General features: G+C 40.4%; 1 protein-coding gene across 1 annotated transcript in view; it reads left to right on the forward strand.

Annotated features, from left to right (window-relative positions):
- Positions 1-21,176, forward strand: part of DGKK (diacylglycerol kinase, kappa) — a gene marked incomplete at its 5' end in the record, with an annotated part of 76,345 nt that overhangs the window by 27,495 nt on the left and 27,674 nt on the right. The window contains 6 exons of the mRNA XM_008593186.1: positions 1,864-1,999; positions 2,465-2,571; positions 2,892-3,017; positions 4,286-4,388; positions 19,212-19,395; positions 20,889-20,997. Of these exons, the coding sequence (XP_008591408.1) occupies positions 1,864-1,999; positions 2,465-2,571; positions 2,892-3,017; positions 4,286-4,388; positions 19,212-19,395; positions 20,889-20,997 (765 nt within the window). The remainder of the gene's footprint in view (positions 1-1,863; positions 2,000-2,464; positions 2,572-2,891; positions 3,018-4,285; positions 4,389-19,211; positions 19,396-20,888; positions 20,998-21,176) is intronic.

Consider the following 21,176-nt stretch of genomic DNA (forward strand, 5'->3'; position numbering starts at 1 on the left):
TTTTTTTTGGACCGGTAAGGGGATCGTAACCCTCGGCACGGTGCAGTCCATACCACGCTCAGCCAGTGAGCGCACCAGCCATTCCTATATAGGATCCGAACCCGTGGCCTCGGCACTACCAGCGCCGCACTCTCCCGAGTGAGCCATGGGGCTAGACCAGAACCCTTCACATTTTAGAAGAGCTCACTTGTTACTCTGTACTGGAATGATCTGTTTCATAATTTGTTTCCTCAAGTACACTATGAGCTCCTTGAGGAAAACAACTGTGGCTTATTCATCTCTGCAGGTCCCATGCCTAGCACAGTATATGGCACACAGTAGGCTCTTAGTAATTATTGGAAGAGGGAAGGAGATTGGAGGAAGGAAGGAAAATGCTTTTGTAGAGTTACAATCTAGTGGCTTGGGGGATAGAAAAGTGCTGAAAATTCAGACTGTGTCACTTCCTCAGGACTCTCCACCTTCTACTCTGATTTTCCTAGAGCTTTCCAGGGTCTCAGTGTACAATAAACATTGCAATCACAAAGCAATCCCAGGCCATACAAACCTTTAGCTCATCAAAGTAGCTTTTTCTCCCAGAAGCTTCCAGGTCATTCCAGCAGTGGCTTAACACATAGCCAGCATGCCAGAAGGGGGAAGGAGGGATGAGAGAGTGCTATGTGCAGGCTATGTCTTGGATGGCTAATTCCTGTAAATTGATCAAGGTTGAACACATAATACGCCAGAGCCCTCAACAGCTCTCTTTCAATATCAGCTGACGGTCAGGGAGAATATATAGTTCTTTTTAAAGCTTTCGCATGTCTTTATACACCCAGCCCATTATAATGCCAAGAATAAAAAGCTGTTTGTATGCTTATGTCTAAATTCCAGAGGAGAGAGAGAAGGAGAAATTCTGACATTCACAGAATCAGAGAAAAGTTGGAAGAGTCCTGTGGAAGGCACATCCAGAACAAATTTGTGGGGTTTCAGTGCCCACTCCTCCCTTCTGCTTTCAACCCAAAACTAGTTGCTGATATACCCTGTGCTTTCCCCACAATCATGAGAGTTAGACTGTGATTTACAAATGCAGCATTCACAGGCAGATGAACAATAAATATCAAATTCAATACCACAAAATAGAACATCAAACAGAATGTCACTCCATGAGGGCAGGGACTCTGTCTTGTTCATCACTATATCCCAAGTGCTTTAAAGTGTCAAGCACATAGTAGTTACTCAGTAAATATTTGTTTAATTAATTGTTGAATGAATGAAGTTGATTAATAGGAAACTTCTGTAGACAGTCAGAGCATGGTATTCAGAAAAGAATATTTGAGCAAGAGGCCCCTGAGATGAACTTGTCCAGGAAAAGCAATGCTCTGCTTGCCTGGTCACAGAAGGGCCACAAGGGGGAGTATATGTCTCCAGGAGGTAGTGAAAGTCTGATAAGTATTCCTTAGCCCAGAGTCAGAGCCGTTCCTCTTCCCTTTTCTCCCTGGCCAGAGCATTTGGATATCACTGAATTTCTAACTCACCATCTCATTTTGCTTACTATTTAAAGAGAACCAAGGCCAAGACTAACAGAACAAATTTTGGTTGGACTAAACCAGTACAGTGGTTGGTCAAGCAGTATAAAGGTCATGGCTCCTGCCTTCAGCTCCTAGTCCAGGATCTGCCCCTCTATTCTTTTCACTTCCTAAAATGACTGGCAAAACAAAAGAAAACCAAAAACATAAAACAGGTATTGACTCCAACATTCAGTCTTCCCCTCTACACACTCTGACACCTATATAGTAGACCATTTTAGCCTTAGCAGCAGATTTTCTGGCCTTCCCTAATCCATCTCTGTGATTAACCTTCCATTCTCTCATCTCTGATTTATTTTAGATACCTGCAGCAGAAAACAACCCTTTCCTTGTTGGAATGCACTATTGGTACTCCAAGTACAGCCCTCGAACCCAGCACTGCAATGTTTGTCGAGAGAGCATTCCTGCTTTATCTAGAGATGCTATCATCTGTGAAGGTACCTTTCTGTTTCCTTTAAGAAGTTGAGCTCAGTAGGTAAAGATGCAGTAAGGGAGCTCATGTGATTTTAGTATCATTGACTCACACTAGGTCACTGACTCTGGTGTGAGGTTGACCCTGACTGAGGAAAGGGGCAGGAAGGATACTAGAATGAGGGGTAATTCTCATGAATAGAAATGGAGGGTTGGGTATATGGGTGTTGGAGATGGGATTATATGGTCACAAGGGTTGAAAAGACAGAAATCACCTCATTCTTATATCAATTTCCATTCAAGTTAGATAGTAGAAAGTTTAGCCAGTAAGAATTAAAAAAACAGGATCATATTGGAAATAGGCCTTTGGAGGTGGATCAGAACTACTTAGAATGCATCTGGATTTTAACTTTAAGAGCAATTTAGGGAAGGGAATTAGAATCTTCATTGACACCAGATTCACACCATCATTTTTCTCCCTCTTCTCACAGTATGCAAAGTGAAATCTCACAGATTATGTGCTTTGAGAGCAAGCAAAGACTGCAAGTGGAATACCTTGTCCATCACTGATGACCTCCTCCTTCCTGCAGATGAAGTAGTAAGTACCTGTTATGCCCTCCCACAGTCGCCTTCTCCCATCTCCTCTTCAACCAGGACTTGAAGAGAAAGGATGACTTCTTTCTGTCTCTAGTCAAGCAAAGTATGTCTCTTCCCCAGACTCACAATCCAATCAATGTGGAAGAATGAAAACCCCTCACTCCCACCTCTCATTGGTCACTAGTATTGCAGCAGGGAGGACAGGACCGTGAGGAACTTGGGGCCTTTACCTAATGTCGTCCATGGGGTAGTACAATTATTCCAGTTGGACCTTCCTTTCCTTGTATTTCTAACTTCTTGTTGTCTCTTTTTACCCTGCAGCAGACCATGCCCCATCAATGGGTAGAAGGAAACATGCCTGCCGGCTCTCAGTGTGCAGTATGTCATGAGAGATGTGGCAGTTATGAAAGACTTCAAGATTTCCGCTGTCTTTGGTGTAATTCTACGGTAAGACTCTTCTCATCTTCTTGATACTTAGAGAACTTGACTTCTGGAGAAGAAATGAACTGAAGCTTGAGTGCATACACATAGATAGAAATCTCAGTTACCCTTATCCAAAATAGATTATATAGGTTCCATAGTATAGAGCTCCATATCCTGCCTTTCCAGAACTGGCTATAGAGTCTTTGGGAGAAAGAGTTAAGACTCTTATATTTGATGGTTTTAAATTGGTAAGGCCTACTAGCAAATTGGAAAGCTGAACTCTCTAATGGCACTATAGGCAATTAAAAAATAAGTTCTGAGTCTTCCCCTAAGAAACCTTCTCCTTTCCTCATTTACTATTTCCTAGGAACCTGTAATCTTTGTTAATTAATAATGGTTATAAAACACTATTAAAAATGCCACTATGTATTGAGTGTTTTATATACATGATTTCATTTAATCGTTACAACAACCCTAAACCAGGCCTCATTGTCTCCATTTTACAGATGAGGAAAGTGAGATTCAGAAAAGTAAAGTGATTTGCACAAGGTCATGCAGCCAGTAAGCAAAAGAATCTTAAATCACACATAATTCTGCAAAGACAATGTTCTTAACTACAACACTACTAAAGAAGTGATCCTCAACTAGGGGCAATTTTATCCCTCAGGAGAAATTTGGCAATGTCTTTTAATTGCTTTTGAATTAACCAGGCCAGGTTCATATCCCCTAGAAACTGTGTAATTGTCTAGGAAGTTGTACTTGAAGATCTCAGGAATCTGGGGAAAATCAGTCTCAGCTCTGTCACTTCCTATCTATTTGACCTTGGGTAAGACCCTTTATCTCTCTGAGCTTTGATATCCTCATACTAAATGAACCTAAATTCTAAAATGAACCTAATAAGGTCTTCTCTCTGCCACACACAGTTATTGTAAGGGTTGAATGGTAAAATCAGAATATCAGAATTAGCACTCATACTGCAAGTAAGCTCCAGATTCTGTATGCCACTAAGATTGTGCCATAGAACTGGTGACTTTTCAGTACCTGTAGATGGGTATCTTCTGAAAGCCACCTTTGAAGGGACCAGAGTTCTGAGGCCTCAGTCAGCAACAGTGCAGGCTTGGGGTGGAATGGAGGTGTCCAGGTGAGTTAGGGATACACGTATGACACCACATCTCAGAAAGCGAGATTTGAATACTAAGGATCTACATTTGGGGACTGGAACTGAAGACTGATCAGTGTTATCCTTTTCTCTCCCTCCCTCCTTTTTCTCTGCTCTTCTCTTGTCGTTTCAGGTACATGATGACTGCAGGAGACGGTTTTCCAAGGAATGTTGCTTTGGAAGTCATCGCTCATTAGTCGTCCCTCCCACCGCTCTCAGCGACCCCAAAGGCAATGGTGAGTAGCTAAACCCTAACCTCAGAAACACATTGTGGGGGGAAGGAGGGTGCAAAATCTGGGAAGAAGGACTGCAATTAAATTATTATTCTCAACCACTCAAACACTTTGGGGGAGTAGGAACGTGCATGTGTGTATAGACTGCTCGTGGTTCTCTTTAGACCTTTAGGATGGCAAATGTTGATCTTTCGGGTGTATATGTATGTGAGCGTGTTCTCTGTAGCCGCTGTCAAATTGTTTCTGACTGATCAGAATTGATTTAAGCTTTTTAATATTTCCAAACACTAAGTAATCCATAAAGTAAGTTTGTTTGTGTCCAGGTAATCAAGGAAGAACTACATGAAGGACCAAGTTATGTTATCTTAAAATGGAAACTAACACCAATGTTGTTCTCAAATCTGATACTAATGTGATCATTGCCCTAAACTCTTCATTGATGTTTTGTCAAATCTTGGACACTAGTGATTTGTTGAGAACTATTTATAAGGTGCTTGAAGGCAACAGAGAGATCTAAGACATGGACATTGTCAGAGCTAATGATTATTATGGATCCAGGATATGGATATAATATAACAATTACTGAAGCAATGGTAGAGACACATAGAGGTCAGAAAATGTTAGGAGTGTTAACCAGTGTGGGAGGTTGAGCAGAAAGGAGGTAGTAATGAAATGAATGCAGCAAGAGTAAACTTTGTGTAGAGTATTCTATCAAACGGTCTAGTAATGTTACAATAGAGAAAGCAGGGGCAAAGGAGGGGGTGTTTTGTTTAGTTTTCATGTTGATTTTTTAAGAATAGATGAGATATGGAGGCAGCATGGTGTAAGGAAAAACAAAATGAAACAAAACAAAGGGCCAGGAAACCATGATTTTTAGTCACTTACTAGCCAGGTGACCTTGAGTAAGTCACTTACATTCTCTGAGTGCTTACCCCATCTGTAAATGGTAATGAAACTGTCTACTGTAAGGATAAATTATAATATGGAAAGGCCCTAAGTATCTATAAACATAGCCCCAAAGGACCACAAAATTAAATCCCTAGTCTTGGACAACTAAATATCTTGTCTTCCAGGCTAATGGAAACTGTAAATCCCACAGGGATGATTCACTCTTTGGCATTTGTTAAGGATGCCTTTTTTAGTCCACCTCTCCCCCCTTACTATTTATTTGCTTCTGAGAGACTCTCCTTCCTGCCTTCAAGTTATTCATTTGCTTTTCCCATTACACATTATTAAAGAGTTGGAGCTGTCAAGATCAAAACAACGTATCACAACTAAAACGACCTGACCTAGTTTACTAATACTAAGAAATTTAGAAATCTAATATATTTACTACTGACATGTTACTATTTCAGTAAGCTAGGGAAGAGATACACTGCTCATTAATTTCAGTTTGTGTTTGGTTAGTTTCACTCTATATATGGTCAATTTCACTTACTGGAGGAAAGTTTAAATCCTTCCTGGAATGTTTTAATCTATATTTCTCTAATATGCTAATCTATCCATCTCTAACACATGGGATGTCCACTGGTCCAGGAGTGATTAATGAACCAACATGTCATTGGCTTAAAAAGTATTCACATATTGAGGCTTGCTACTCACTTCATTGCTAGGGAAGAGCCAGCATTAGCTGGAAGCAAAGAAAGGAAAAGAAAATAAAGTATATGTTTTCCTTGGAGAACAGAAGGGGGCAAGAATTCCTGTGGCCATTACAGCAGTCTTAGAACTAGACAAAGCACATGTGTACACGTGTGCTCATATATGTGCATACACATACACACACACATGTAAAACTCAGCCATGCTAGTCTCTTTCAGTTCTTTTTCCAACCCTAACACAGTGACGGATAGACCTTAGTACATGGAATGAGCCGTTCACAGATTTCTGCAGGCAAGTGTACTCATATGTCCCCATAATGACATGTACAGACACAAAGCAGAACTTAGGGATACATGCATATATTATTCCCAGATCTACTCAAGTATTTATCCACATGGAGTCATTCACCAAATAGTGGTGAGATTGATGACTTGGTAAATAAGAGATGCTTGACTGGATAGGAGAATGAAGTAACTAGGGAAAGAAGGGGTTGATAAAAGAGGAAAAGTAGCAAACTAGTCAGCTGATTTCTCAGGCTGCTAATGAAGTTAACCTAATTTTGAATCTGAGACTTTTTACTCACCCCCACAGGGACCTAGGGAAAATGTCTTTGAGCAGAGGGCCCACTTCAGCATCCCACAAATCACCCCAAATAGGTGGTAAGGAGGATGCTACCTCTCCTTTGTAACCGGGCCACATACGTTCTGTGTTTACCGTCCTCGTGGAACTTGAGGTGTTTTTTTTTTTTTTTCATTTTTTTTCCTATCCTATATCACTTCTTATTCTTTTTATAGTTGGTCAACTAATGGCATTCTGTTTTCTTTTGCTTTCCACCAATGATATAATATTATCACTTAGAAGCACCTTAGCTTAAGTATTCTTTTGTGAATTGTCTCATTTATACCCATTAGTCAGCTTTTAGCCTTTCCTCCTAGGCATATGCAATCTTGATGCAAATGAATTTCACTCTCTGAGAGCCCTTCTTTCTATAATGCATTACTTGGCCTGGAACTTCTTAGGAAAGTCTTCTAAGGCCTCCCTATCTTCTTGACTCTTCCTGGCTTCTTGGCCTCGGCAAATATGCACTTTAATGGGTAGGTTCCCTGTTGGGAAGTCCCACTCCAGAGGAATCTTTTTTTGAATTTTCCAGTCATAGAAACTAAGAGGTGGTAAAGTCCTTAAAAATGATCTGACCCAAACCTCCAGCCAAGCTAGGGAATCCCTTCTCCAGTGTCCAGGGTGAGGGCATCCAGCCAACGACATTCTGAGGAAGCCCTTGCCAGTGTTGAGTAACATTTATCCATTCACACATCCATTTATTCTGTAATCAGACTTCAATTTTTGAGAATGCCTTCCAGTTACCCCTTTTCCCTACCCAGTCTGCTTGGTAAATTCCTTCTCTCATCCTTAATGGTCCAGCTCAAATCAAGCGTTATCTTCTCTGATGGCTTCTGTAATGGCCTCTTCCCACTTCACCAGAAAAAAAATAATTACTTCCTTTACTGTAAACCAAGAACACATATCTCAGAGCACCTAACACATAACACATGTCTGGCTCCCACCCCAGACAGTAAACTCTCTGTATCCCTAGCACTTAACTCAGACCTGGGTATATGGTATATGCAGTCAAGATTTTTTACATGAATTCATTAATACATTTACTGAATACTACCTGTATGTAAGGCTCAGTGCTGAGCAATCTAGAGAATAAGAGATGACTAAGACAGCATCACTTATTTATATGAAGGCAAAATAGTGTAGTGCGGTGGTTGTCAAACATGAGCAGGCATCAGAATCATCTGGAAGGCTTGTTAAAACACAGATTTCAGTGCCCTCCCCTCAGAGCCTTTCATTCAGTAAATCTGGGGGGGCCCAAGAATTTGCATTTCTAACAAGTCCCCAGATGCTGCTGATGCTATTAGTCCTAGGAGCACACTCCATCATTTACTAACTGTGTAACCCTGGACAAGTTACTTAACCTCTCTGTGCTTCATTTGTCATTTGTTTTCTGCCAATAGGGAATGATAGTTGTACTCAAGTGTGTTATGAAGGTTAAAATGAATTGACATTTGTAAAAGATGATTTTAAAAGTATAGGGAGAGGAACAAACAGTAAGCCAACCTTATTTATACCAATTGAGCATCCCTCTGGGGAATGAACAGAACAAATTTGAGTGAGACTGTTGGCTCCCTGGTTTGGGTCACTGCAGTTGTATTAATGCAGCTCAAAGAAGCATGAGCTTTTTGTGAAAGGTTCTTTGAGGCTGTTGATTCATCTAGAGCTTAAAGTCAACTAAATCCCCTAAGCCCGTTTTACACTTGATGCTGCTAAGCCAAGTCCCTATTGTCCTGTTCTGGTGCAATTTATGTCCTTGAGCCTAAAGGCCAAGTTCACATTTATTCCCTTTACATTTCATCTGTTGACTTTGACTCATCAGCCTGTTGAGATAATTTTTCAATGTTGATTCTATCATCCAGTAGCTCTTCCTCCAGCTTTGGGTACTTCAAAATTCACAAGCCAGCCTTCTGTGTTTTGATCTGAATCATTGATTAAAATTGTGGAATAGTACAGGACACTTCCTTATGATTAACATCAGTCTATTCAAAAGCAACCTTGTGACCAGGGTTGTTTACCTGGTTATAAATCTGCCTAATATTGCTACATTCCAGCCCACAGTTGCTCCCATTTTTGTCATCTAGTTTACCAGATTCCCTTGACAAACTTGGCCTTCCTCAAATTCTCTGCCTCTGGGGGAAATGCTATATGCGGCCGCCCCTGTATTCCCCTGGGACTGGCTTCTGGCCAGTGCTGCTTCCCGTTGTCATTGCATCTGTAACCAAATGAGGTTTGACACTGAAGTTTGAGTTCCCTTTATTACAGAACTTTCTCTTTATCTAGCAGCTTCTCATCCCCACCTCCCCACCCTGGATTATTTTATTAATCATTGCAACATGCTACTATTATACATATGGAGAAATGGATAGCCAGAGAAGTTAAGATGTTTGCTCTAGTTAGTGAATAAACCTGGAGGGCAACCATCTGTACCACACAGCTGCATTCTCTTATGGAAGTATACTACAGAAACCATCTCAGACTCCAAGCTGACAAATAGATCTAAAAATGGTTTCAGCTACACTCTGATGATTACTGAACTTACAGATAGCATTAGCATAATTCTTTTTCCCTATTTATTAATTTAATTCTTGACTAGTTAATATATTCATGATTCAAAAATAAATACACATATATAAACATTACTTGTGAAAAACCTTGCTGTTATGTCTGATCTTCTCAGTTTCCCACAGCCCTTCCACATCTCTACTGACAGTTAGCTACTGCCATTAGTTTCTTGAATACCTTCCAGTAGTTTTTCATGTATATATTAGTAAATATAAATAAATATTCTTATATCCCCCCTTCATAATACTATGCACATTGTTCAGCACCTCTCTTTCTCTCCTTCACAATGTATTTTGGAGATCTTTCCGTATCTACAAAAGATTGCTTCCTCACTCTTTTTTATAGCTACAAGATATCCCATCATATGGATATACCATAACTTAATTAACCAGTCCCCTGTTGGTGCATAATCTGGTGATTTTAAATCTCTTGCTATTACAAACAATGCTTCAACGAACAGCCCCACACATATCATTTTACATATACATCTATAGAAAAAATTCCCAGAAGTAGAATTACTAGGTCAAAACGCATATGCCTTTGTTATTTTCATAGATACTTCAAATTGCCCTCCACAGGACATGTGTCACTTCACGCTTCCATCCTCAGTGTATGAGAGTACATATTTACCCATGGCCTCCTCAATCAAGTATGTTATATAATTTTTTTGAAAAATCTCGATCTTCTGGACAAGAAATATGTGGTCGGTACCATGGCTTAGTTTTAATTTAGATATTTCTTATTATGAATAAGTTTGACTATCTTTTCATCTTTAAGAGCCAAGTTATATTTTCTTTTCTCATCAGTGTAATGGCTAGCTTTATAAAGGTTCGTTTTCATCTAAGCACTGGGAAACAAGTTAGTTTTTTTGAATGATCCATTTTGTAGATAAGGAAACTGAGGCCCAAGTACCACACAGTACTTGGTCTCACTGCCACTGCTGCCTCACTTTTAGAGAGGGACTACCCCCAGAGGGCCTTTGACACTGTTAAAAAACAGTGGGGGGCATAGATTTATTACAGGACCTCTAGCAGGGGGAGTCCTTGCTTCCAACCATACCTCACAAGTTGACCAAACATTGGCAGGAAGTTGTTTCCACAAGTCCTTTAATTGGGGTACATAACAAAGTCACATGGTCATCTAGAGGGTGTTCACAGGAGGTTTCTAGGTGAGGAAGGGAAGGACAGAGCAGAGCTAGACTCTAAGAAAAGGAGAGGTAAACCTGGGACCAGGCCATGAGTTGGGGCCTGCCTTGTTAGTTGGTAAGGGAGCAAACATATAAAAAGATACCACCTTTTGACTATTTTTTAAATATATTTTATAACCTGAACCCTAATGTTTCAATTCCATACTGAACAGTTTCACTCTTATTTGTGTACTGCTTCTTCTAACATCTTTTTTTTTATTGTAACATAGTTGACTGTGCATACCTGTGGGGTACAGAGTTGACTGTCATAACCTGTGTGCAATATGTGATGCTCAAATCAGGATAATTAGTATATTCAACATTATACAATGTAATCGTCTTTCGTGGCCCTTTACCAATTCCTCCCTTAACCCCCTCCCCCTCTCCCTTTCCCACCCCTGGTAAACTCAGTTCTGTTCTCTACTTTTGAAAGTTCAACATATTATTGTGATTCTTGTATCTTTCTCTTTTCTTTATACTTATTTATTTGTTTATTTTTTAGCTCCCACATATGAGTGAGGACATGTTGTATTTCTCTTTCTGTGCCTGGCTTATTTTACTTCACATTATTTTCTCTAAGTTCATCCATGTTGCTGCAAATGTCAATATTTCATTCTTTTTTTATGGCAGAGTAGTATTCCATTGTGTATATATACCATGTTTTCCTTATCCAGTCATTCAGTGATGGACACTTAGGTTGGTTTCAACTATTGGCTATTGTAAATAGAGCTATGATAAACATGGGAATGCAGGTATCTCTTTGACATGATGATTTCCACTCCTTTTGGTATATACCCAGCAGTGGGATTACTGGATCATATTGCAGATCTATATGTAGTTCTTTGAGGAAACTCTATACTGTTTTCCATAATGGCTGTACCAATTCACAGTCCCACAAACAGTATAGGAGGGTTCCCCTTTCTCTACATCCTCACCAGCATTTGTTATTCTCCATCTTTCTGATAATATAGCCAGTCTAACTGGAGTGAGATGATATCCCAATGTGATTTTGATTTGCATTTCCCTGATGCTGAGTGATGTTGAGCATTTTTCATGTGTTTTTGGCCATTTGTATATCTCTCTTTGAGAAATGTCTATTCAGCTCCTATGCCCATTTTTTAATTTGGTTGTTTCTTTACTGCTAAGTTGTTTGAGTTCCTTACATGTTCCAGACATTATTCCTTTGTCAGATGCATGGTTTGCAAATATTCTCTCCCACACTGTTGGTCGTGTTTTCACTCTGTTAATTCTTTCTTTTGCTGTGCAGAAGCTTTTTAGTTTGAGGTAATCCCATTTGTTTATTCTTCCTTTTGTTGCCTATGCTTTGGAGGTCATATTCATAAATTGTTTGTCAAGTCCTACTTTCTGAAGCGTTTCCCCTATGTTTTCTTTTAGTCGTTTTATAGTTTGATGTCTTATATTTAAGTTTTTAATCCATTTTTGAGTTGATATTAGTACATGGTGAGAGGTGCTGGTCTAGTTTCATTCTTCAACATGTGGATGTCTGGTTTTCCCAGCACCATTTATTGAAGAGGCAGCCTTTTACTCAATATACGTTCTTGTTTCCTTTGTCAAAGACCAATTGGCTGTAAGTCTGTGGGTTGATTTCTGGGTTCCCAATTCTGTTGCATTGGTCCAAGTGTCAGTTTTTATGCCAGTACCATGCTGTTTTGGTTACTATAGCTTTGTAGTGTAATTTGAAGACAGGTAGTGATATGCCTCTGGTTTATTTATTTATTTATTTATTTATTTATTTATTTATTTATTTTGCTCAGGATTTCTTTGGCTAATCTGGGTCTTTTGTTGTTCCATATGAATGTTAGGATTGCTTTTCTGTGAAACAGGAAAGCAATTAGTATTTTGATGGGGATTACATTGAATCTGTAGAGCACTTTTGGTAGTATGGACATTTTCACAATGTTAATTCTTCCAATCCAAGAGCATGGAATGTCTTTCCATCTTTTTGTGTCCGCTTTAATTTCTTTTAGCAGTGTTTTGTAGTTCTAAGCATAGAGATCTGTCACCTCTTTGGTTAAATTCATTCCTAGGTATTTTATATTTTTTGTGACTGTTGTAATGGGCTTGCTTTCTTGATTTCTTTTTCTGCTAGTTTGTTGTTGGAGTATAGAAACACTACTGATTTTTTGTGTGTTGATTTTGTATCCTGCAACTTTACTGAAATCATTCATCAACTCTAAGAATTTTTTTTTGCAAAGTCTTTAGGCTTTTCTATTTACAGGATTATGGCATCTGCAAACAGGGACAATTTGACTTCATCTTTTCCAGTCTGGATGCCCTTTTTTTCCTTTCTCTTGCTTGAGTGCTCTGGCTAGTACTTCCAATACTATGTTAAATAGGAGTGGTGATAGTGATCATCCTTGTATTTTCCTGTTCAGTATGATATTAGTGGTGGGATTGTTGTATATAGTTTTTATTGTATTGAGATACTTTCCTTCTATATCTAATTTCCTGAGAGTCTTTATCATGAAGGTTGTTGAATTTTGTCAAATGCTTTTCATGTGTCTATTGAGATAATCAGATGGGTTTTGTCCTTGATTTTGTTGATGTGGTGCATCACATTTATTAACATGTGTATGTTGAAACATCCTTGCATTCCTGGGATGAATCCCACTTGATCATGGCATATAATTTTTTTGATGTGTTGCTGTATTCTATTTACTAATATTTTATTGAGGATTTTTACATCAATGTTCATCAAAGATATTGGCCTATAGTTTTCTTTTTATATTTTTTCTTTGCCTAGTCTTGGTATCAGGGTGATGCTGGGCTCATAGATTAAGTTTGTGAGAATGGCCTCTGTTTCAATTTTTTAGAGTAGTTTGAAGAGTATTGGTATTAATTCCTCTGAAAAAGTTTGATACCATTCAGCAATAAAGACATCCAGTCCTGGGCTTTTCTTTGTTGGGAGACTGCTAATTACTGCTTCAATCTCATTGATTATTATTGGTCTGTTCAGGTTTTGTATTTCTTCTTGGTTCAGTCTTGGTAGATTTTATGTGTCCAGAAGTTTATCCATTTCCTCCAGGTTTTCAAATTTCTTGGCATATAGTTGTTCATAATATTCTTTGTATTGAATATTCTTTGATTCTAATGATTCTTTTTATTATTGTGGTATCAGTTGTGTTTTCTCTTTTTTCACTTGTAGTTTTATTTGGATCTTCCCTACTCTTTTTTTTAGTTAGCCTAGCTGATGGCTTGTCTATTTTGTTTATGTTCTCAAAAAACCAGATTTTTGTTTCATTGATCTTTTGTCATTTTGGGGGTTTCTATTTCATTTATTTCTGATCTGATTTTAATTATTTCTCTCCATCCTCTAACTTTGGGATTTGATTGTTCTTGTGTTTCTAGTTTTCTGAGGTGTAGCATTAGGTTGTATAATGTTCCTGTTCTTTGGATGTAAGCATTTATTGCAATAAACTTCCCTCTTAGTACTGCTTTTGCAGTATCCCACAGGTTTTGATGCAATGTGTCTTTATTTTAGTTGGTTTAAAGAAATTTTTTGATTTCTGGTTTAATTTCTTTTTGGACCCATATGTTGTTCAGTAGCACATTGTTTAATTTCTATGTGTTTGTATAGTTTCCAGAGTTTTGCTTGTTATTGATTTCTAGTTTTAATACATTGTGGTCTGAGAAGATACTTGAAATGATTTCAATTTTTAAAATTTGTTGAGGCTTGATTTTTTTTTTTCCTTTTTTGTCTTTTTTCGTGTCCGGCAACGGATCACAACCCTCAGTGTCGCGCCCGTACCGGACCGGGACCGGCAACGGGATCGCAACCCCCGGTGCCGCGCCCGCACCTCGCTCAGCCAGTGAGCGGGAACGTTGTTCTCCTTTTTCTAATTCTTTAAGGTGAAGTGTTAGGTTGTTTACTTCCCATCTTTCGATTCTTCTGAGGTAAGCATTTAGTGCAATAAATTTCCCCCTTAGTACTTCTTTTGCAGTATCCCACAGGTTTTGGTATGATGTGTCATTATTTTCATTAGTTTCAATAAATGTTTTGATTTCCTGCTTAATTTCTTCTTGGACCCATATGTCATTAAGTAGAATGTTGTTTAATTTCCATGTATTTGTATAGTTTCCAGAGTTTTGTTTGTTATTGATTTCTAGTTTTAATCAATTGTGGTCAGAAAAAATACATGGAATAATTCCAATTTTTTTTGTATTGGTTGAGATTTTATTTCTGACCTAACATGTGGTCTATCCTGGAGAATGTTTCACGTGCTGATGAGAAGAATGTATATTCTGCGGTTGTTGGATGAAATATTCTGTAGATATCTGCCAAGTCCAATTGGTCTAAAGTATGATTTAAATCGTGTGTTTCTCTGTTCATTTGTTGCCTAGACAATTTGTCTAATGTTGACAAAGGGGTGTTCAGGTCCCCAACTATTATCATATTTGGGTCTATCTTTTTCATTAAGTCTAATAATATTTGCTTTATATATCTGGTTGCTTTGATGTTGGGTGCATATACATTTATGATTGTTATGACATTGTTATGTCTTCTTGCTGGATAAATCCCTTTATGATTATATAGTGTCCTTCTTTGTCTCTTTTTATAGTTTTTGATTTAAAGTCTATTTTATCTGATATAAGAATAGCTAACTCCTGCTCCTTTTTTAGTTCCATATGCAGGGTATGTCTTTTCCCATCCCTTCACTCTTAGTCTGTGTGTTTTTACAGGTGAGGTAAGTCTCTTGTAGACAGCATAGAGTTGGGTCTAGCTTTTTAATTCAATCAGCCAGTATGTGTCTTTTGAGTGAGGGATTTAATCCATTTACATTTAGGGTTCTTACTGAAAGGCATTGTCTTACTTTTGGCATTTTATCAATTTTCATTTGGATGTTTTAAATATCTTCTGTTTCTTTCCCTTTTATTCTTTGTCTTTGGTGTTTGTTGGGTTTTGGAGGTGGTAAGATACAGTTTCTTTCTCTTTCTCATTTGCATTGCACCCACTCAGTGGGTTTTGTTCTTTCTTGCATATTCATTGTAGTGATTATCACTTTTGGATTACAGATGCAGGACTCCCTTGAGGATTTCTTGTAGGGCTGGTTGTGTGGTGGTGAACCTTCGGAGTTTTTGTGTGTCTGGGAACTACACTATTCCTCCCTCATTTCTGAAGGATAGCCTTGCTAGGTATCGTATTCTTGGCTGGCAGTTTTTTTTCTTTTAGTATTTTGAATATATTGTCCCGTTCTCTTCTGGTTTGTCATGTTCCTGTTGAGAAGTTTCCTGTTAGTCTGATGGGGGCTACCTTATAGTTGACTTGACATTTTTCTCTTGCTGCTTTTAGGATTTGTTCTTTGTCTTTGAGCTTTGCCAGTTTGACTGTAATGTGCCTCAGAGAGAATCTTTTTGGATTGAATCTGTTTGGGGATCTTCGAGCCTCCTGGATCTGAAGGCCTGTGTCTCCCCCTATATCTGGGAAGTTTTCTGCTATTATTTCATTAAATATTTTCTCAATGACTTTTCCTTCTTCCTTCCCTTCAGGAATACCCATTATTTGGATGTTTGTGCACTTAAGGTTGTTTGCTATCTCACTTAGATTTTCTTCATTTTTAAATTTTTTTTCTTTTTTGTCTGCCTGAGTTATTTTGAAGACTGTCTTCAAGATCAGAAATTTTTTCTTCTGTTTGCTCTAACCTGCTGCTTAAGCTCTCAATTGTGTTTTTTATTTCATTGAATGACTCTTTCAGTTCCATGAGTTCTGCTATTTTCTTTTTTAAAGTATTAATCTGTAAATTTCCTCCTTCATATCCTGGATAGTTTTGCTTAGTTCATTGTATCATCTAACTGCATCTTCTTGTATTTCAATGAGTTTCCTTAAGATTTTTACTCAGAATTCTTTTTCAGTCATTTCAAGTATTTCCTCTTCTATGGATTCTGGTACTTGAGAATTATTGTATTCCTTTGGTGGACTCATATTTTCTTGTTTGTTCATATCTCTAGTATCTTTACATTGATGTCTGGTCATCTGGTAGAGCAGTTGCTTCTTCTATTACTCTCCTTCCCTGGACTCTACTAGTGACCCTCCTTGCGTCAGTGAAGTTGAGGGGTTAGTGGTCCACCTGCAGTCTCAATGGCTGCTGTGGCTGCTGTTGCAGTTACCGGCCACCCTTGCAGCAGCAGTGGTTGTGGAGGTGGCTTTGGTGGGCTGCCCATGTGGCAACAGAGGCTCTAGCAGTAGCAGGCTGCTCACCCAACAATGGTGGCTGCCTGGTGAAGCCAGTGGTCATGACTGCAGCAGTGGTGGTTGCAGTAGCCAACTGCTTGTCTGTGGTGTATGTGGTATTGGCCCATACAGCTACAGTGTTTGCAGTGGCATCAGAGTTACTTCGTGGCAGTGGCAGTGGCAGCTGCAACTCTCTCCCTGGTGTCTATGGGGTCCTTAGCAGCAGCAGGATTACTTTGTGTGGGTGGCAGTGGCACCAGTGGCTGCAACTGCCTTCCTGGCATCTGTGGTGTCCTTGGCAGTGTCCTTGGTGGTAGCAGGGTTACCTTGTGGGGGTCAGCAGGAGTGCTGGGAGCTGCAACTGCCTCCTTCACATCTGCAGTGTCCAAAGTGGTGTCCACGGCAGTGTCCTTGTCAGCAGCAAGGTTATCTTATGCCAGTGGCAGTAGTGCTGGCAGCTGTAGCCATCTCCCTCATGTCTGCAGTGTCCTTGGCAGGAGCAGGGTTACCTTGTGGGGGCAGCAGTGGCATCAGCGGCTTCAACTGCCTCCCTCATGTCTGCCGTGTCCTTGGCAGCAGTGGGGTTATCTTGTAGCAGTGGCAGTAGTGATGGCAGCTGCAGCCATGTCCCTTGCATCTGTAGTGTCCTTGGTGGCATCAGGGTTACCTCACAGTGAAGACAATGGCAATAGTGGTTGCAGCTATCTCCCTCATGCCTGCAAAGTCTGTGGCTCAGCGATGGGCAACCTGCAGGAGTGCTGCTCTGTGGGGAACTGCTCTGTGATAGGCAATGGCTCTGGGACTGGACAATGGCTGTAGCATCTATGGCAGTGGGCCCATTTCAATCTTCTTCTGCAAGAGGAACACACCCTGGGCACCTCTAGTCCATCATCTTCTGGAAGTCTCATCTTCTAACACCTTGTTATTTTATCTGTCCCCTGTCACCTCTCTGACCTCATCTGCCACTCTTCCCTGATTCACTCTACACCAGCCATGCTTTTCTCTTCACTGGTCCTCAGACACCCCAGACAGTTTCCCTTCTCAAGGTTCTAGCACTTATACTTCTTCCTGCTCAAAAAAAAACTCTCCTTGCAGATATCTACATTGATCACTCTCTCACTTCATCAAGTCCCATCTCAAATGTCACCTCCCTGGACAAGCCATCCCTGACTACTCTATCTAAAATAACATCCCCTTCAATCTTCTCCCCCTTTCTCTGATTTACTTTTTTTCATAACACATTTTTTTTATATTTATTTGTTATGGTCTATCTTCCTCCATTAAAATATAAGTTCCACGAGAGCAGAGACTGTTTTAATCTTGTCCACCACTGTATTCTCAGAACATAAAGTAATGACAGGCACAGAGAAGGCACTAAATACATATTTGTTGAATGAATGAATTAATGTGTCTTAACTACCATTGTGTCAACATATTACCTTTTGTAAAAAAAAAAAAATGTTGAAAAGGGTACTACTTTTGGATAATGTGTTTGGGGAAAGTAACTACTTCCAACCATTCTACTGAGGAGACACAGCAGACTCTCCTTATAGCTGTAAGTCCTGGCAAGCCCTGAAAATTTGGTGCATAACTGGCTAGCTGGCTTTGGATACCTTTAAGTTCTACTGGCCAGTGAGTGGAAATTGCCCCATTGAAGTAGCCTGACTTAGGTATTTTTAGGCAAAACAGCCATGAAATCTACTCAAGCAGATTTCTTTCAGGCTCCCTTTCACCCAGGTTAAACAAATGGGACATCTCAACACACCCAACCCCATTCAGGAGTTAGCCACATGCCTTTTGCCCTGTGCATATATTTTTGCTGGGGCATCTCTCAAAAGAGTTTGGACACTCACTATTTGTCTAGTGGCTCCCGTGGGACCATTGCTCACTGCTTGTTTCCCTGCCAACAGGCCCTAAGATTTAGCATGAGTTGGCAGGCTTTGGCTATCTAGACTGTTATAACCCCACTTCTCTGTGGGGTAACTTCAGTGTTGGGGATTATTCAAAGCTCCTCTCTTGCTCAGACAATTTCCCTATAGTCTTGTTTCTCCTGAAAGTTGGTGTGATAACACAAATTGCTCTGACAGAGCCTTAGAGAAGTGATTAAAGCTCTTTGCCTCACCCCACATTGAAATATTCTGTCATTAGCTTCTGGCTACATGACAGCCTTTCCTCCCACTCTCTCCTGAACTGGTATCTTCTCACTGTGAGAACTGAGCTATCACAGGCAGAGAGAAAACTAGTTGGTATGCTGGTTCTCTTCCTGGGCTCTCAGTCCTCTCCTTCCTCAGTTTCCCCACAGAGGTTTACTAATCCTTGGATGTTGCACCAGTTTCCTTATTCCTTGTGTTATAACACACTCTTGTGTATGGGTCTATCTCCCCAGCTTGAGGGCAGAGACTATATGCCTAGGAGTCTATAGCATGATGCTTGGCATGTAGTAGTTGCCCAGCAAATGTCTTTTGCCTGGTAACAGCTGCACAAAGACTTTTAAGCTCTTTTTGATGGTGCCCTGACTTTCCCTTTGCTCCTCAGTCTCAGGAGAGTGGAACTCGTACTCAAAAAGTCCTTGCAAAATGTGATGCGAAGTCATGTCTTGTTTCCATCTCAATGGCCCTTTTCTTTTTTTTTTCTTCTATTTCTTTCTGTTATGTGTGTGTGCGTGTAACAGGCCAATTAGTAGTATCTTCAGACTTCTGGAATCTCGATTGGTCATCTGCCTGTTCATGTCCACTGCTCATCTTCATCAACTCCAAAAGCGGCGATCATCAAGGGGTCGTCTTCCTCCGAAAATTCAAGCAGTACCTTAACCCGTCTCAAGTGTTTGACCTATCAAAGGGCGGACCCAAAGCAGGGTAAGCATGGGGTAAGGGTTATAGTTGGGTATGTAGACGGGACCCCTCCATCTATACATTCTAGACTAGGATAGGCTTCCTGGAATCAGTTCATGTGCCTAGGCAGGAAAGAGCTATTTTCTTAAGTCAGGACACAAATACATAACTCCAAAGCATTTTAGGGTGGCTGGTTGGAGGACTTGTAGCCCTCTCCCAGAAATCCCTGTCCTGCTCTCAGATTTGCTTCACCTTTTCTGCTTAGAAGAAGTAAAACTATGCCTCCTGACCTCAGAGGAAGAGGCAAGGGGATATTGCTTTCTACCTTTCCTGCCATCACTCTTTTTTCCCCCCAGGGCCAAATAGATATACCTCTACTACAAGACTGTATTATTTTGGGACTGTCTGGCTGCTCAGTCCTGGTTCCTGTGAGCCACTGGCCACCATGCAAGGCATTCTTCCTGGGCCTCAGCAAATTGGTTTGGCCAGGTTGCTAGTGGCTTCCAGAGCAAGGTTGGGCACAGAGGAGTGTGAGTTGAGGCAATTCCTGATCTCTGGGATTGCATCTGGGAAATTGCCGGTGGTGTTAGGTACGCAGAAAGATAGGAGCTAAGAGAAAGAAGGCAGAAAGCTTGTTTTTGTTTTTTTTGGGGTTTTTTTTGTCGTGTCCGGCAATGGATCGCAACCCTCAGTGTCGCGCCTGTACCGGACCGGGACCGGCAACAGGATCGCAACCCTCGGTGCTGCTCCCACACCTCGCTCAGCCAGTGAGCGGGAACCGGTCTGTATGTGGGATCCGAACCCTCGGCGGGAGCACCACCACACTCCCAAGCGGTGCACTGTAGCAGTGCGCCACTGGGCCAGCCCATGAAAGCTTGTTAGCAGAGTGTCAAAGCAGCAGTCCTTAGGTCCTGACACATTGTAAGAAAGAGATGTAAAACCCAGCTGTTGCTCTGTGTTGCTTCGCCCCCCATGGATTTGTCACCCCTCTTCCCCTGGGTGATGGAGACACAAAGGATTACTCAAAGCCCATCTCTTCTGAGCAGTAAGAAGCCCCAAAGTGTTAATTTCCCTGGGACCCTTCAGCAGGAGACAACCCTTCCTCAGGAAATTAACACCAAATTGGGGTTCTCTTCCTGCATTGATTTTCCAGACCAGGAAGTTACAGGAAGAAAACAGAGATGGTTCTAGTTTAACAATATAGGCTGGTAACTCTCAGTGAAACAAGTCAGATAACATTCCAGTAAGGCAATTAAGTGATCTTAGAGCAATTTCTCAGTATCTTTACATAACAATCAGTAACTAGTCTGTCCTTGAGCCAGCAACCTTGCTGTGCCACAAATCTTTATCTTACACCAGAGACTTATAGCCTGAGGAAAATTTCCAGTCCTCCGCAAGGTCAATATTTGAAACTGCAAGACTTTGGAAAACCAGGCCCTGTGAAGTACATTTGCTTTATAGTATATTCCATACCCAGCTTTTTGTGAAATGATTCCCTTTCCCCTTCTTCTTTCCAGACTGTGCATGTTCAAGAACTTTGCTCGCTTTCGTGTTCTGGTTTGTGGTGGAGATGGCAGTGTGAGCTGGGTCTTATCACTGATTGATGCCTTTGGATTAAATGAAAGAGTAAGTCCCTGGCTGACTCAGATTAGCCACGGCTAGAGAGAGTAGGGTTGTGGAGCTGCCCATCTTCAGAAATCCCAAGTCTGCACTCTCCCTGTCTGTAAAATACATTTCTCACAAGTTTCATAGTCAATCTGACTGGCAGATTCCCAATCTAATCCTGCCCACCAAGACCATTTTCT

Source organism: Galeopterus variegatus, unplaced genomic scaffold, assembly GCF_000696425.1.
Source record: "Galeopterus variegatus unplaced genomic scaffold, G_variegatus-3.0.2 Scaffold8855, whole genome shotgun sequence".
Lineage (NCBI taxonomy): Eukaryota > Metazoa > Chordata > Mammalia > Dermoptera > Cynocephalidae > Galeopterus > Galeopterus variegatus.